A 17,149-nucleotide genomic window follows, 5' to 3' on the forward strand; every position below is an offset into this window, starting at 1 on the left:
TCCCGGCCTTAGTTTTACATGCTTACCTATTGTATAAATCACAGCTCAGTATACCAAATGCAAGAGAATGGAGCCATACTTACTATTATGTTCTGATAGGGATCTATGCATGCCATGTGGAGGGACTGGTGGCCACAGCGCTACAACGTGGTTTTTATTTTTTTTCTTTTAAAACAAGTGGCTTGATGATCCTAAATAAATAAGAGTTGACAAATATTACTGTAATGCGCTATTGATCATTCAGTTAAAACACGGAGTACAAGAAGCTGCCATCAAATTAGTGACAATACGCTTTTATGTCAATAAGTATCAGAACCATAAAAATACAAAAGAATAATAAAGGAACATGAAAATAAGTGTCCATCTTGGACTCCTTGCACCCATCCGTTTTATGTGGATGAAAGCTATGGGTCTTTCACATATCAGTGATTTCTTGCAGACTGAGTGGTCTGGGCAAATTGAAGTGACATGTCCAATATTCTGAGTTTCAGGTCAAGATCAGCAATGAAAGGCTGGGGAAAAAAATGGACAGCACTCAGATTTTTTTCCTCAGCAGAGAAAAACAGATGATGCTGTGATCAAAAATAGTGGTTACCTTCACTCCATTTTCTCATATGTGAAAACTGACATGTGAGTTAGGCCTTATTATGCATAGGTCATGCACAAAAAAAACAATTAAATCCAAACAAATAGCCTGTCCAATATTCACTTTAATTGGTTACTAAAGGAATGAGCTACTGTTGTAAAAACTCATTAAGGACAGAGCTACATGACAATCTTTTTCGCAATAGTGAGATTCCAGTATTGCTTTGCTGCATACTGTGTTGATTTCGACTTGTGGCCAACCATAACTGAGACACACAGATTATTATTATTACTAGATGGTGGCCCGATTCTAACGCATTGGGTATTCTAGAATATGCATGTCCACGTAATATATTGCACAGCCCACGTAGTATTGCCCAGCCACGTAGTATTGCCCAGCCACATAGTATATAGCCCAGCCACGTAGTGTATTGCCCAGCCACGTAGTATATTGCCCAGCCATGTAGTATATTGCCCAGCCACGTAGTATATTGCACAGCGACATAGTATACAGCACCGCACAGAGCCACGTAGTATATTGCCCAGCCACGTAGTATATTGCCCAGTGACGTAGTATATTGCCCAGCCATGTATGTCACAGGTTAAAAAATAAAAAATAAACATACTCACCTAACGATCCGAGGGCCCCTTGTAGTTCTAACATAAGCCCCCGTCACACACAGTGAGATCGCTAGCGAGATCGCTGCTGAGTCACAAGTTTTGTGATGCAACAGCGATCTCAGTAGCGATCTCGCTATGTGTGACACGTAGCAGCGATCAGGCCCCTGCTGTGAGATCGCTGGTCGTGTCGGAATGGCCTGGGCCATTTTTTGATCATTGAGGTCCCGCTGGGTAGCACACATCGCTGTGTTTGACACCTTACCAACGACCTCGCTGACAGGACGTCCCATTGAATCGTCATGAAATAGGATCATTCTACAGGTCGCTACAGCTCGCCGCATCGCTGCTGCGTCGTTGGTGAGATCTCACTGTTTGACATCTCACCAGCGACCACATAGCGACGCTTGAGCGATCCCTGACAGGTCGTATCGTTGTCGGAATCGCTCAAGCGTCGCTATGTGTGACGGGGCCTTTACTCACCATTTTCGTCGCTGCTCCTCAGCGTCCTGTCTCTCCGCCTCCTGGGATCCAACGGCGCTGTGCCGATGGGCGCGCGGCTGCCGCCATCTTGCGTTCCCAGGATGCATTGCAAAATTACCCAGATGACTTAGCGGTCTCGCGAGACCGCTAGGTCTTCTGGGTAATTTCGCAATGCATCGCTGGGAAAGGAAGATGGCGGCAGGCGCGAGCGGCTCAGCGTAAAACGAAGGGTGAGTATAGCAGGTTTTTTGTTTTTTTTAATTATTTTTAACATTACTTTTTTTCTACTATTGATGCCGCATAGGCAGCATCAATAGTAAAAGGTTGGGGCACACATGGTTAATAGCGGCGGTAACAGAGTGCGTTACCCGCGGCATAACGCGGTCCGTTACCGCTGGAATTAACGCTGTGTTAGCGGTGACCAGAGGGGAGTATGCGGGCGACAGGCTCTGACTGCGGGGAGTAAGGAGCGGCCATTTTCTTCCGGACTGTGCCCGTCACTGATTGGTCGCGGCAGCCATGACAGGCGGCTGGCAAGATCAATCAGCGAATTAATAACCGTAACAGAAGGACAGACAGACGGAAGTGACCCTTAGACAATTATATATATAGATTTTATATGTAATTTTGTGTGTGTATATATATATATATATATATATATATATATATATATATATATATATATATATGTATATGCACATAATTACTAGATAGTAGCCCGATTCTAATGCATTGGGTATTCTAGAATATGTATGTAGTTTATTTATGAAGATTTTAAAATAATACATTGAATACACAGGATTCAGCCGGCCCGCGACCAATTAGTGAAGCGTGATTCAAATCCCGCGCCAATTTGCGGCCGGACCACGCCTATCGCTGATATATATATATGTGTGTGTGCTACTAATCGCGGTAGTCCTCTCAGGCTCTGAAACACAACTGATACGTGGGAGAGGTGCCGCCCTTTTGTATCTGTAGGTTTCCTGTTCCTGATCCCCTCTCTCATGGTGCTGTCATGGGCCTCCGAAAAACGCTGCTACCGGTAAGTAGCTTAATGCTTTACCATACTTACTGCATCGCCTAATCCCAGACTTCCTTGTCTCCTGCATAAAAAATTAAATAATAAACCAACACAAATACTCCCTGTCCAACATAGTCCAATTAGTGAGTGTCCCACGACGAGTCCAGTCTGCTACATCTGGATGCCTTTGGCTGAATGGTGGCATTATGCCACCATCCAGCCTGACATCCAAACACAGCAGAGCTTGTAGATGACCACCGGAAATAACTCTGTCTCCGGCGGTCACCTGCGCTGCAGTTCTCATGGTCAGCTGACCGTGAGAACTTTGCTAGTGACCAGAGATAACCCCGGCGGTCACATGCATGGCAGTTCTCGCGGTCAGCTGGTCTCATAGTGAGAACTGCAGAGGACGCAAACTTTCGGCTGTGGCACAAGGTAAGACGTTATGTAAATTAGTTCACATGTGTAGTAAGCTGCGTTTCCGCACTTACTACACATGTGACTATTAAGAACATGTGGTTTTACCGCATGTAATGAGTCTATGGGAAATTTATGCTGCGAAGACTGAGTGTCTCTGCAACACAAATAGACATGCTGCGGTCTGGAAAGACACGCCGCATGTCCGTTTACGCAGGGCTGCCGCGGGCGTCTATGAACACATAGTGGACATGGGATTTCTTGAAATCCCATCCACTATGCTGTAACATCTGGCCTCTGCTGGTTTGATGCTGCGGCTGTACACAGCGTCAAACCCAAAGCATTTATAGACCGTGGAAACATACCCTAAGTAGGGTGTTTAATAAGGGATCTTTATTTGACTAAGGCTATGTGCACACGTCAGGAATATTTGCAAAAATTTCCTGACCCAAACCGGACTTTTTCTGCAGGAAATCTACATGAGTTTTTTTTTTTTTTTGGTGGATTTTTCGCGTTTTTTTTTTTTCCTGGAGCTTCCTCAATGCAATATATATAGCGGTGAATAATCTGCAAAATTAATGGACATGCTGCATTTTTTACCACGATGCATTTTTTCACAGAAAAAAAACGCAACATATGCAAAAATTGCAGATTGCATTCTATTAATGGGATGCTTAATAGATGCGTGTTTTATCTAGAAAAAAACGCAAAAAATCCGGAACGTGTGCACACAGCCTAATTCAATTATTGTGAATATAAATATAACCCTATGCTGACCCTCTAACAGTACTGCTCAATTACTTCAAAAACTGTAATGCAAATAGCAAGTTGGTATGTAAAATCCAGCGTTTGCATTTTCCCCATAGGTTTTATTGATATCTAGTTGTATGTCTATTGACTGCTTTTCTATCTGTGGAAATCTATAATTTTATTGAATGACAAGTATAAATAGTATTTTAATACAACACGAAAAAATATATATGAAGTAGCCAGGAGCTGACACATCCTGTGATGCCACCTTTCCGTTTAACCTATTACACAAAAGAGTTATGCAGACAGTCTCATTACTCATACCTAGATCTTTGTCTGCGTTCTGAAATAATAAAATGACTTGACGCATTGTTGTATTTGGGCTGAAGACAATACTGCAGAATGATGAGAACTTGCTGCAAACTATATAAACCAGACAACTGATAAAAAGATCCAGGATAAAGTCACTTAAAAAATAACAATATTGGTATGTACCGTATACATATATATTATAATAATTAAAAAAAATTATATAATAATTTTTTTTGTTCATATATTTGGCAATGACTCTGATTTTCTTATTCTGATTGCACAATGTTTAGAATGCCCCACATGGGAAATACTAAACTAACTACCGTAATTCTAGTCAAGTTATGGATATATTTTGTACTGATGGATCAGGTTTCTGGAGTCAGAAAAGAAAAAAAACATCCTGAAACTGTACTGATTGCCATTCCAAGCAGTGACATATCAAAAGCAAGAGGCTGAGCCTTTCAACAGATCTGTCAATGTGCACATTTCAACACTAAAGGAGTTGTGTATTTTAATTAAATTGGTAAAATGCAAAGTGCTTGTAAATAAAAGAAACTTTTGTAATTTACCTCATTCAAAATCCTCTCCATTCACAAGAAGGCCGGCCTCACACTACCGTGTTTTACAGACGTAAGAGAGGTGCAGAAAATACGGATTGCATACGATACAATGCTTCTCTATGCGCCTGCTCCTATCAGCTATATTTTACTGATCAGTATTATGCGGCTTTCTACGGCCGTAGAAAATCGCAGCATGCTGCGTTTGTCACCGTATTGCGCAAAAAATCCACCAATGAAAGTCTATGGGGCCAGAAAAATACGGATTACACACGGACCAGCAGTGTGACTTGCGAGAAATACGCAGCGGTGTTAGAGAGAAAAGCCGGCAATTCAGCGCGGTGTACAGTAAAATCACACTGACAGCTTACAGTAGAATATGTAGAACAAATGTGTACACATAGAATAGGTATATATATATATATATATATATATATAATGTCATTGAGACACAGATATGTATATATAATAAAGGGACTCTGTCACCTTAATTTGGCGGGACTGGTTTTGGGTCATCTGGGCGGAGTTTTTGGGTGTTTGATTCACCCTTTCCTTACCCGCTGGCTGCAATATTGGATTGAAGTTCATTCTCTGTCCTCCATAGTACACGCCTGCACAAGGCAAGATTGCTTTGCGCAGGCGTGTATATGGAGGACAGAGAATGAACTTCAATCCAATATTGCAGCCAGCGGGTAAGGAAAGGGTGAATCAAACACCCGAAAACTCCACCCATATGACCCAAAACCAGTCCCGCCAAATTCAGGTGACAGGTTCCCTTTAATATTTCATCCAGCGTGAGATAGCTTTAAAGCCGGTAATTCAATTGCCGACTTTTTCTTTCTCCTTCCTAAACCCGACATGATATGAGACATGGTTTACATACAGTAAACCATCTCATATCCCCATTTTTTTTTTGCATATTCCACACTACTGTTAGTAGTGTGTATGTGCAAAATTTGGGCGCTCTAGCTAATTAAAGGGTTAAATGGCGGAAAAAATTGGCGTGGGCTCCCGCGCAATTTTCTCCGCCAGAGTAGTAAAGCCAGTGACTGAGGGCAGATATTAATAGCCTGGAGAGGGTCCACGGTTATTGGCCCCCCTGGCTAAAAACATCTGCCCCCAGCCACCCCAGAAAAGGCACATCTGTAAGATGTGCCTATTCTGGCACTTGGCCACTCTCTTCCCATTCCCGTGTAGCGGTGGGATATGGGGTAATGAAGGGTTAATGTCACCTTGCTATTATAAGGTGACATTAAGCTAGATTAATAATGGAGAGGCGTCAATTATGACACCTATCCATTATTAATCCAATAGCATGAAATGGTTAAAAAAAACACGCACACACATCATTAGAAAGTATTTTAATGAAATAAACACACAGGTTGTTTTAATATTTTATTGCTCTCTCAATCCACCTGAAGACCCTCACTCTGTAACAAAGGAAAAATAATAAACCAACAATATACATACCTTCCGATGATCTGTAACGTCCCACGATGTAAATCCATCTGAAGGGGTTAAAATATTTTACAGGCAGGAGCTCTGCTAATGCAGCTGTGCTCGTGCCTGTAAAACCCCAGGGAATGAAGGTAATGTAGGTCAATGACCCATAGTTACCTTCAGTCGCGGTGATGCGCCCTCTGCTGGTTGTCCTCATATGAACTCGAGCGTGGGAACTTTCCTGGAAAGCTCCCAGGCTCGAGTTCATATGAGGACAACCAGCAGAGGGTGCATCACCGCAACTGAAGGTAACGCACACTTGCATGCTGTTTGCTGTACTAGCGGTTGGTGCTCCGGCAAAGCTGCTTCTGTTGCAAAAAAGGGGCAATTCCACAGATGTGAGTTGTTTTGTTTTGTTTTTTTAATACCATGTTCCCTAAATTCTAAAACTGACCTGATTCTCCAGGTGATAACGAATTCATGGACACCAAGCATGTCCAGGTTTTTTTTTTTATTTAAGAGGTGAAATAAAAAATCCAAGCTTTGGATGGCGCTTTGGAAAAATAGCGCCATTTTCAGAGACCCGTAGAGCCTCCATTTTTCATGATTTGGGGCTGGGTGAGGGCTTATTTTTTGAAACTTGGACTGACTTTTTTATTGATACCATTTTGGTATATATACCATCTTTTGATCGACCATTATTGTATTTTATTGCAATGTAGCGGGCACCCAAAAAACGTTAATTCTGGCTGTTTGAATTTTTTTCTCGTTACGCCATTTATCGATTGGGTTAATTCTTTTTTTTTTTTTTTTATATTGATCTGGCGATTTTGAATGCGGCGATACCAAATACGTGTGTTTGTTTTAATTGCTTTTTTTATTGTTTTATTTTGAATGGGGTAAAAGGGATTTGAACTTTTATATTTTTTTTATTTTTTCTAATATTTTTAAACTTTTTTTTAATTTTTTTTTTTACTTTTTTTTGCATGCTTCAATAGTCTTCATGGGAGACTAGAAACTGCAGTTGTCTGATCGGCTCTGCTACATACAGGTGATGATTAGTGATGAGCGAATATATTCGTTACTCGAGATTTCCCGAGCACGCTCGGAGGTCCTCCGAGTATTTTTTAGTGCTCGGGGATTGTTTTTCTTGCTGCAGCTGAATGATTTAGATCTGTTAGACAGCATAAGGCTATGTGCACACGTTGCGGATTAAGCTTAGAAATTTCTGGTGCGGATTCTGCATCTCTTGGCAGAAAACACAGGTGCGGATTTGACGCGTGTTTTGTTGTGGATTTTGTGCAGATTTTTTGCGGTTTACTGCGTTTTTTAGCCCTGTGGATTTCTATAATGGAATGGGCACAAAAACGCTGCAGATCTGAAAAATGAAGTGACATGCTCCTTCTTTTAATCCGCAGCATTTCCGCTTGGAATTTTCCGCACCATTAGCACAGCGTTTTTTTTTTTACCATTGATTTACATTGTACTGTAAATCACTTGCGGATCTGCAGCGTTTCTGCACCGCAAAAAACGCTGCGGATCCGCAGGGAATCCGCAACATGTGCACATACCCTAAGTACATGTGGGGATTCCCTAGCAACCAGGCAACCCCCACATGTACTTATGCTGGCTAACAGATATAAATCATTCAGCTGCGGCAAGAAAAACTAAATCTCCGAGCACTAAAAAAAATACTCGGAGGACCCCCGAGCGTGCTCGAGAAATCTCGAGTTACGAGTATATCTTTCCTTCTGGCACCAAGAACTGACCATTACTTGATCGCTCGATTTTTCGAAAGGGTTGTGGTTTTTGTTTTGTTTTTTTTTTCTATTGTGTGCATCCTGCTTTGATCAATGACACAAATCACTGATCCACACAGGTGCTCGTGTTTTCCACAACTTTTTTTATTTTTCTAGCCCCCACTCGCACCACTCTGTCAGCCTCTGATCAGATGCACACCGCTGATTAGCACCTGCACTCACTTTTGTCAAGGTTTGTGTCAGAAAGTGGGCAAAAAAAGAATTGCATCAGTGCATGCATCCTATAGCACATCACTGTCCTGCTCATCCCAATCACTGTATGCAGCAGAGGAGGCATATGCCTTCTGGATAGTGAGGGAGAGGTTCCCACCTTCCTTTCTTTTTCTTCCTCCTTTTCCTCAAGTAATGCTTAACTACCATGCAGATGCCCTCGGAAAGAAACTGAACCAGCATTCACTGTTATAGACCCTATAAGGACCTCACTTTCTGAAGATTACGAGCCACTGATTCCTGATTTTTGTGGCGCAATCAGGAGTCAGATTTGACATCAACGGCCTCACTGAAAAGGACCTTTACAAAGTCTTTTTCTCTAAGGATTTTGTAAACCTCATGGTGGCCCAAGCAATTTCTATGTCCAGCAATTTTTGGCAAAAAAACGCCCTTCATCATTTTCTAACTGGACTCTTGTAAATGCAGTAGAAATTTACATTTTTGTGCCTGGCCCTTCATTTGGTGATAAAGAATAAGCCAGAATTTTGGCAATATTCAAAACTCCAGTGGTTCCGCACGGCCATAACCCGTAAACGCTTTGAGGCCATCAAAAAGTTTTTGCATTACGATAATGCACTGTGTCCTCCCTGAGTTGACCCCAACTTTGACTGTCTCTTCAAAGTTCAGCCGGTTATTGATCACTTCAACAAGTTTCCTGAGATGTACATGCCCCAAAGGGACATCTGCATGGATGAGTCCCTAATCCATTTCAAGGGGAGGCTCAAATTCTGGCAATACCTGCCCAGCAAGATGGCCAGGTATGAAATTGAGCTCTACAAACTGTGTGAGAGTACCTCAGGGTACACCCATAAGTTTACGGTTTATGAAGGGAAGGACAACTGGACTGAGCCCCTGAATGCCCCCCTGTCCTGAGTGAGGAATGTTTTGTGGGATTTGGTGCATCCACTACTGGATCAAGGTTATCACCTCTACATAAATAACTTTTATACCAGCATCCCACTGTTCAAGTCTTTCTCTCTGTGAGGGCTACTGCAGCCTGCGTTACTCTCCACAAAAATCAGAAAGGCATCCCTAAGACACTAATTATGCAGCTGCTCAGAAAGGGTGAGAGCGGATCCCAATGTAGTGACAACATGCTGGAGGTCAATTGCAAGGTACAGTGCATCCTCAGCACTGTGAGGTACCTCTGCACAGGTCCACAGAACACATTGTATATTGAGGTACAACAAGAACATGGGGGAGTTGATTTCTTTGATCAAGTCCTCCAGCTGTACAGTTTTTCATAAGAAAAGCCAAGGTGTGGTATAAGAAGCTGGCTGTGCACATCGTACAGATGGCAATGCGCAAAGCTTTTGTGCTATCATGATGTGCAGGTCGGACCTTCAGTTCCAAGAGCTGATGATCAAGGCTCTAATCTTTGGAGATTGGGAAGGATCGGGCCCCAGTACTTCAGGAACTGAAGGTGCTAGTATCATACCAGGCCAGCATTTCACCAGGGAGGTACCTCAAAGCACAAAACAGGAAGGTCGCGGAAGAGGTGATAAGTGTGTTACAGAAGGGGGCTACCCAAGGACGCCACCTATAAATGCCGAGACAAACCTGGCCTGTGTATAAAAGAATGCTTCAAACTGAACCACACATCCATGGACTACTAAATTCATTTCTGACTTAAACAACTCAAGTATACCAACTTGATGCACTCTACACAACTTGCGTATGCTACTACATTATGAAATTCACATACCAGAAAACTGTAGATTAGTTCCAAAATGGGGTAACTAGCGAAGGATTTCCACTGTTTAGGCACATCAGGTACTCTCAAAATGCGACAAGACACCCGCAGACCATTTCATCAAAGTCTCCATTCCAAAACATTACTGATTCCCTCCTGAGCTCTGCCGTGCACCCAAACAGTAGTTTTCCTCCACATATGGGATATCTGCATACTCCGGGGAAATTTCACAACATATTTTGGGGTCCATTTTCACTTGTTACCCTTGAAAAAATAAAAAATTGGGGCTAAAGGATCAATTTTGTTGAAAAATGCTTTTTTTTATCACAACTCAACATTATAATTTTCTGTGAAGCTCAAGCTGCTCACCACACATTTAGATAACTTTCTTGAGGGAACTAGTTTCCAAAATGGGGTCACTTGTGGGGGATTTCCACAGTTTAGGCACACCAGGGGCTCCCTAAATGCGACCGGACACCCGCAGACCATTCCATCAAAGTTTGCATTCCAAAACATCACTCCTTCCCTTTCGAGCCCTGCTGTGTGCCCAAACTTTGGTTTTACCCCAGACGTGGGGTATCATCGCACTCAGGAAAAATTGTACAACAAATTTTGTGGTCTATTTTTTTTTTTTTTTCACAAGTGTAGCAGGAAAAAAAAATTGGGGTCTAAAGTAAGATTTTTGTGAAAAAATTTAAATATTTTTTCCTTCCACATTGTTTCAGTTCCTGAATGGTTAATACATTTCTCGAAAACGGCTTTGAGCACCTTAAGGGCTGCAGTTCTTAAAATGGTATAACTTTTATTTTGTGTCACATAGACTCCTCAGTCACTTGTGATGCGGTGCCCCCCCCCCAAAAAAAAAAAAAAGTGTTGATTTAAAGTAGACATGTGGGAAAAATTATGTATTAACTATTTTGTGTGACATAACGCTGATGTAGGGCCATAAAAAATAAAAGTTTGAAACTTGCTAAATTTTCACCAAATTTACGTTTTTCTTTTTTCCAAACACAAATCATATTGAAGAAATGTTACCACTATCATGAAGAACAATATCGCACACAAAAAAAGAGTCTCAGAATCAGTGGGATCTGTTGAAGCATTCCAGAGTTATTACCATATAAAGTGAGACTGGACAGAATTGTAAAATTTGGCCAGGTCATGAAAGTGCAAACAGTCTTGGGGGCTTAAAGGGATTAAGGTAGATAGAGATTTTTACATGAGGAGAGAAGACATGACTGTTACTCTTGAAGTATCACATGCTTTTACTCATTTTGCTTTAATTTCAAATATTTGGTTTACTAACATCTGACAAAGCAAACTTCAAAATATTTTATGACCAGTCTTCCTATGAAACTAGTGTCTTTCCTACTTATTTCTTTTTTCCTGGAGGTGCAGTAAAGGTCTGACAGGTAATTCTATGGTAATACAATGTTCAGCTTGTAAGGAAACAAAGTGTAGTTTCAACAAATTGAAAATCAAGTCAGATTGCGACTGAAATTCAGTACCGGTATTTCACGGTTCACATGACCAATCTGCCTTCTAAATCCTGCTTCCCAAGATGGGGGTGTCTCTTTTACAAATATTTAAAAGGTTGAGCCCCAAAAAGCAAGCTATATGCTATCCAGGAGATCAGGAATAACTTGCTGATCACTGTGGATCCAACTACTGACACTTCCAGTGATCCAAAAATTGGGGCCCTACAACACCATCTTGCATGGAACAGAGGTGCAGTATAGCATATACTTGGGGATCTAAAGCCCCAATCTCAAGGACAGTCGATAAGCAAGTTACGGTATATATAAAGTATAGTGTGTGTGTGTGTGTGTGTGTATATATGTATGTGGTTGTTTTTTAATATTAGTGGGGGGGGGGGGGCTTTAATTGTAATTCCAAACAGCATATTAGACTTGCCATGTTACAAATACAAAATGATACATGGCTTAACATGTGTAGTGCATAAGTATAGGAATTTTTTGTGAATGATGTTGTCACAATCAGCATATAGTATAGCTAACACGTAAAATCATCATACTCTAACAAAATTTTAATATACCAAGACAAATATTACCTCTATATAAAGGCATAATACAGTCCCACCATGAGCACATATTACTACCACATGACCACCATACTGATAAAAAAACACCACTATATTATCAAGAATACTGCTAAGGGACATAATACCACATAACCACATATTACTAGCCTGTGCAATACCAAAAATCAACATAATAATCATTAACAAAAACCACTGTACCTTATAGTGACTCGGCGAAAGCCCTGACATTACCAAGGAACGTAGGCAAGAACGCAATATGAAAGCACCCTAACGTACAGAGATCTTTGATTGCTTTTCCACCATAATGCCTCCACGTAGTACTGGTGTCCACACCTACTAATAGTGTAGACAGTGTGGTGAAGTGATATAATCTCGTCCCCTGCATGGCCGTTGCATAGCAGGGAACTGATAACTTCAGAGTATCCACATCCTAATGATACGGATTCAGGTAGAAGTGATTCTGGCCAATGCAGCCCTCTGCCAATAGCAGCCCAACTGGAGTTTGCCAGAATAGCCAAATCCAAAAGGGTAGTTTTTCTTTTTTTTATCTTCACATTCTATTAGAAATCATATATTTATTCATACTCTTATCAATACAGCTTTATGACAGCTTGTTTTTTTTTTTGCAGAATCAGTTGTTCTTGTCCATTGCACCATTTTGGGGTACGTAGAACGTCTGAACTTAAGAAAACCATCAGTAAGTCACATATCTGTGACTAATGACCAAATACTGAACGTATAAATGAATGTGGCCTTAGACAACAAAATGGAAGCAAAACCAGTTTTAGTTCACAAATAGTCTCTAAGATATCAACAAGATAAGTCTATGGTATCCAAACGAAACTATACTTGAACAAGTAATAAATGTGTACAAAACAGTAAGTCAGGAATAAATCTAATGCATTCCTACATCCTTCAAAAGTATAGAAACTACAAAGTAGGGAGGTAGTACAGTATAAAGAAATACAGAGAGTCAAAATATAAGAATTAGTGGATATAAAAGTACAGAGGTTTCCAATCTCTACGCGGTAACTGGTCAAGCACATCACACTTTAGATAATAGATTGGTACATAGCAAAAATAGTTTTATTGAAACAATAGGACATATATCACAATTAGTGTAGACATTCAATGCACTTGTATAAATACACCTACAAATTATATAACAAAACGGTAGGTAACATTCCACTGTTGGAAGCATGCAGGTGCTTTGTAAAACCCAGTTTGTTGCGCGGATTTCACATTGGACTAGTAATAGAAGAAAATGTACTATTACAAACGAACCTGTTTGAGCACATCTTAAATAAGAAAATAATTGGTAACAAAATTTTACATTACATAATGGGATATGACAAACGTCTAAAGTACCATTCTGCACCAGATATCCAGTCACACATACAATTTTGTTAGATAGGAAATGTCCAGGAGAATCTAGCCAATTAGCAGTGGTACTGAAAGCTACAGACATGTAACTAAGGGACTGGAAACCACAGGCGGCATGGAGACTGTAGGCAGGAACTGTGCACGAACAAACAAAAAGACATACTAAAAAGTCTTAATTCCAAGATCCAGGTGTGTATCTTGGATGCCTTAAATATGCCTAGGAAATAAACACGTAGGAGCAGACCGAGCTACTTGCAAGGCCTGACTGGAGAACAAGAAAGTATAACGGAACAGGATGAGGGAAGAAAAGTTTGGTTCTGAGAGAGTTGTGTAGCATAGTGACCTAGTCAACCTAATTGTGCTTACCAAAGCTAATCATGCTCAACCCTGTCAAAAGCTTTGCTATAATAAATGAAGCACAGGTAGCGTCCCTACTGGTAATCCCTAATTTTTTTTCTATGATCCACCTCAGGGTTGTGGGGTGATCATGGGTCTTTTTTTTTTTTTTTTTTTTTTTACAAAATCAAGCTTTGGAATCAGAAAGTTCTTTATCAAATATATTGCACATGTTCTTCTAAATGATCTAGAAGCACCTGTTAGTGTGGGGGATCAGGGCAATGGTTTTATTTTGGGCATATTCCAGGGCATCTCCTTTCTTCAACAGTGGTATGAAAAATGATCCTTTCCAATCCTTTGGCCACATTCATGTCTTCCAGGTGTTCGGGTATATTGCTGTCAGAGCAACTCTTGATACTGATTTTTGAGTTGTTCTGTAAGGATAATATCAAGGCCAAATGCTTTGCGGTTGGCACCCAATCCACTTCACTTTCCAATAAGTCAAGTTCTGGTCCTTCTTAGCCACTGTGCTTCTCATGGTGGTCAGTGTTGGTGCTAACATAGAATATCTCTCCATATTCTTTCCATTTCTGCTGGTCAACAATTGCATTCCCATTATGATCTTTGATGGTAGTTTGGTGTGCTTAGAAAAGCTTCATTTGTTTCACAAAGTCAAATAATTCCCGGGTATGGTCCTTCATCAAGATTCATGCATCTGACATTCAGGAGGTTGTTTTTGTCCTTCCTGGCTTTTCTTTGAAAGTTGGTATTGAGTCATCTAGCCTCATTTAATCTGCCCTTAGCCTCTCTCCTCTTACTACCAATTTTGATCTGGTGGTTGCAGTTAACCAATTCCAACCAATTAGGCTAGTTTCACACTAGCGTTCGGCAGAGCTGCGGATGGCAGCCTTCTTCCTCCGTTAAGCCCTGCCCACTGCTGCATCTATTCCTTCAGCTCCGCCTACGTCTGCATGCGTTCTGTGTACCCTATCTTTAACACTGGGTACGCAGGCCTTGCAGAATTTTGCGGATGCATGCGTTGTTTTGACGCAGCGCTGACCGCAACAAAATGCAACATGTTGCATTTGACGCAGCTCAGCATGGCGTCAAAGCGACGCATGCGGAAGCATCTGCATACATCCGCATGGCCTGCGTACCCAATGTTAACCCCTTCCCGACCTTTGACGCACCGTATGCCTCATGAAAACCTGTGCCATTCCGACCTGTGACGCAGCATATGCGTCATGGCCGGATTGGGCTCCTGCAGGCCGGGTGAAAGGGTTAACTGTAATTTCACCCGGCCTGCAGGGACAGGAGGAGTTGTACTTTAGCCCAGGGGCAGTGGCTTCACCCCCCCCCCCGTGGCTACGATCGCTCTGATTGGCTGTTGAAAGTGAAACTGCCAATCAGAGCGATTTGTAATATTTCACCTAAAAAACTGGTGAAATATTAAAATCCAGCCATGGCCGATGCTGCAATATCATCGGCCATGGCTGGAAACACTGATGTGCGCCCACCCCACCCCACCGATCGCCCCCCCAGCCCTCTGATCTGTGGTCCGCTCCCCTCCGTCCTGTGCTCCGCTCCCCCGTCCTCCTGTCCGCTCCCCCGTGCTCCAATCCAACCCCCCCGCGCTCCGATCCACCCCCCGCACTCCGATCCACCCCCCGTAGTCCAATCCACCCCCCGTAGTCCAATCCACCCCACCCCCGTGTTCCGATCCACCCCCCCATGCTCCGATCCACCCCCCCTCCGTGCTCTCCCCCACGCCATCATACTTACCGAGCCTCCCGGGGTCCGTCCGTCTTCTTTCCTGGGCGCCCCCATCTTCCAAAATGGCGGGCGCATGCGCAGTGCGCCCGCCTAATCTACCGGCCGGCAGATTCGTTCCAATGTGAATTTTGATCACTGATAAAACCTCACAGTGATCAAAATATAAAAAAACAGTAAATGACGCCCCCTTTGTCACCCCCATAGGTAGGGACAATAATAAAATAAAGAATTTTTTTTTTTTTCCACTAAGGTTGGAGTTAGAACTAGGGTTAGGGTTAGGGTTCGGTATGTGCACACGTATTCTGCTCCTCTGCGGATTTTTCCGCAGCGGATTTGATAAATCCGCAGTGCTAAACCGCTGTGGATTTATGGCGGATTTACCGGGGTTTTTCTGCGCATTTCACTGCGGTTTTACAACTGCGATTTTCTATTGGAGCAGTTGTAAAACCGCTGTGGAATCCGCAGAAAGAAGTGACATGCTGCGGAATGTAAACCGCTGCATTTCCGTGCAGTTTTTCTGCAGCATGTGTACAGCGATTTTTGTTTCCCATATGTTTACATTGAACTGTAAACTCATGGGAAACTGCTGCGGATCCGCAGCGTTTTCCGCAACGTGTGCACATACCTTTAGAATTAGGCTATGTGCACATGGTGCGGATTTGGCTGCGGATCTGCAGCAGTGTTCCATCAGGTTTACAGTACCATGTAAACATATGGAAAACCAAATCCGCTGTGCCCATGGTGCGGAAAATACCACGCGGAAACGCTGCGTTGTATTTTCCGCAGCATGTCAATTCTTTGTGCGGATTCCGCAGTGTTTTACACCTGTTCCTCAATAGGAATCCGCAGGTGAAATCCGCACAAAAAAACACTGGCAATCCGCGGTAAATCCGCAGGTAAAACGCAGTGACTTTTACCCACGGATTTTTCAAAAATGGTGCTGAAAAATCTCACACGAATCCGCAACGTGGGCACATAGCCTTAGGGTTGGGGTTGGGTTGGAATTAGGGTTGTGGTTAGGGTTAGGGGTGTGTTGGGGTTAGGGTTGTGGTTAGGGGTGTGTTGGGGTTAGGGTTGTGATTAGGGTTATGGCTACAGTTGGGATTAGGGTTAGGGGTGTGTTGGGGTTAGTTGGAGGTAGAATTGAGGGGTTTCCACTGTTTAGGCACATCAGGGGGTCTCCAAACGCAACATGGCGCCACCATTGATTCCAGCCAATCTTGTATTCAAAAAGTCAAATGGTGCTCCCTCACTTCCGAGCCCCGACGTGTGCCCAAACAGTGGTTTACCCCCACATATGGGGTACCAGAATACTTAGGACAAACTGCGCAGCAACTATTGGGGTCCAATTTCTCCTGTTACCCTTGAGAAAATAAAAAATTGCTTGCTAAAACATCATTTTTGAGGAAAGAAAAAGTATTTTTTATTTTCACGGCTCTGCGTTGTAAACGTCTGTGAAGCACTTGGGGGTTCAAAGTGCTCACCACACATCTAGATAAGTTCCTTTCGGGGTCTAGTTTCCAAAATGGGGTCACTTGTGGGGGGTTTCTACTGTTTAGCCACATCAGGGGCTCTGGAAACGCAACATGACGCCCGTAGAGCATTCCATCAAAGTCTGCATTTCAAAACGTCACTACTTTACTTCCGAGCCCCGGCATGTGCCCAAACAGTAGTTTACCTCCAAATATG

General features: G+C 42.4%; 1 protein-coding gene across 4 annotated transcripts in view; it reads right to left on the bottom strand.

Moving 5' to 3' along the window:
* PLA2G4A (phospholipase A2 group IVA) overlaps window positions 1-17,149 on the bottom strand; it is a 197,882-nt gene that overhangs the window by 160,585 nt on the left and 20,148 nt on the right. For 3 of the 4 annotated variants that reach the window (XM_069737229.1, XM_069737232.1, XM_069737231.1), the window contains exon 2: window positions 84-191. In XM_069737229.1, coding sequence (XP_069593330.1) covers window positions 84-116 — 33 coding nt within the window. In that variant the 5' untranslated portion in view covers window positions 117-191. Of the gene's footprint in view, window positions 1-83; window positions 192-9,918; window positions 10,030-17,149 lie in introns of those variants that run through there. The other variant, XM_069737230.1, reaches the window with a different exon arrangement.

Source organism: Ranitomeya imitator, chromosome 8 (assembly GCF_032444005.1).
Source record: "Ranitomeya imitator isolate aRanImi1 chromosome 8, aRanImi1.pri, whole genome shotgun sequence".
Lineage (NCBI taxonomy): Eukaryota > Metazoa > Chordata > Amphibia > Anura > Dendrobatidae > Ranitomeya > Ranitomeya imitator.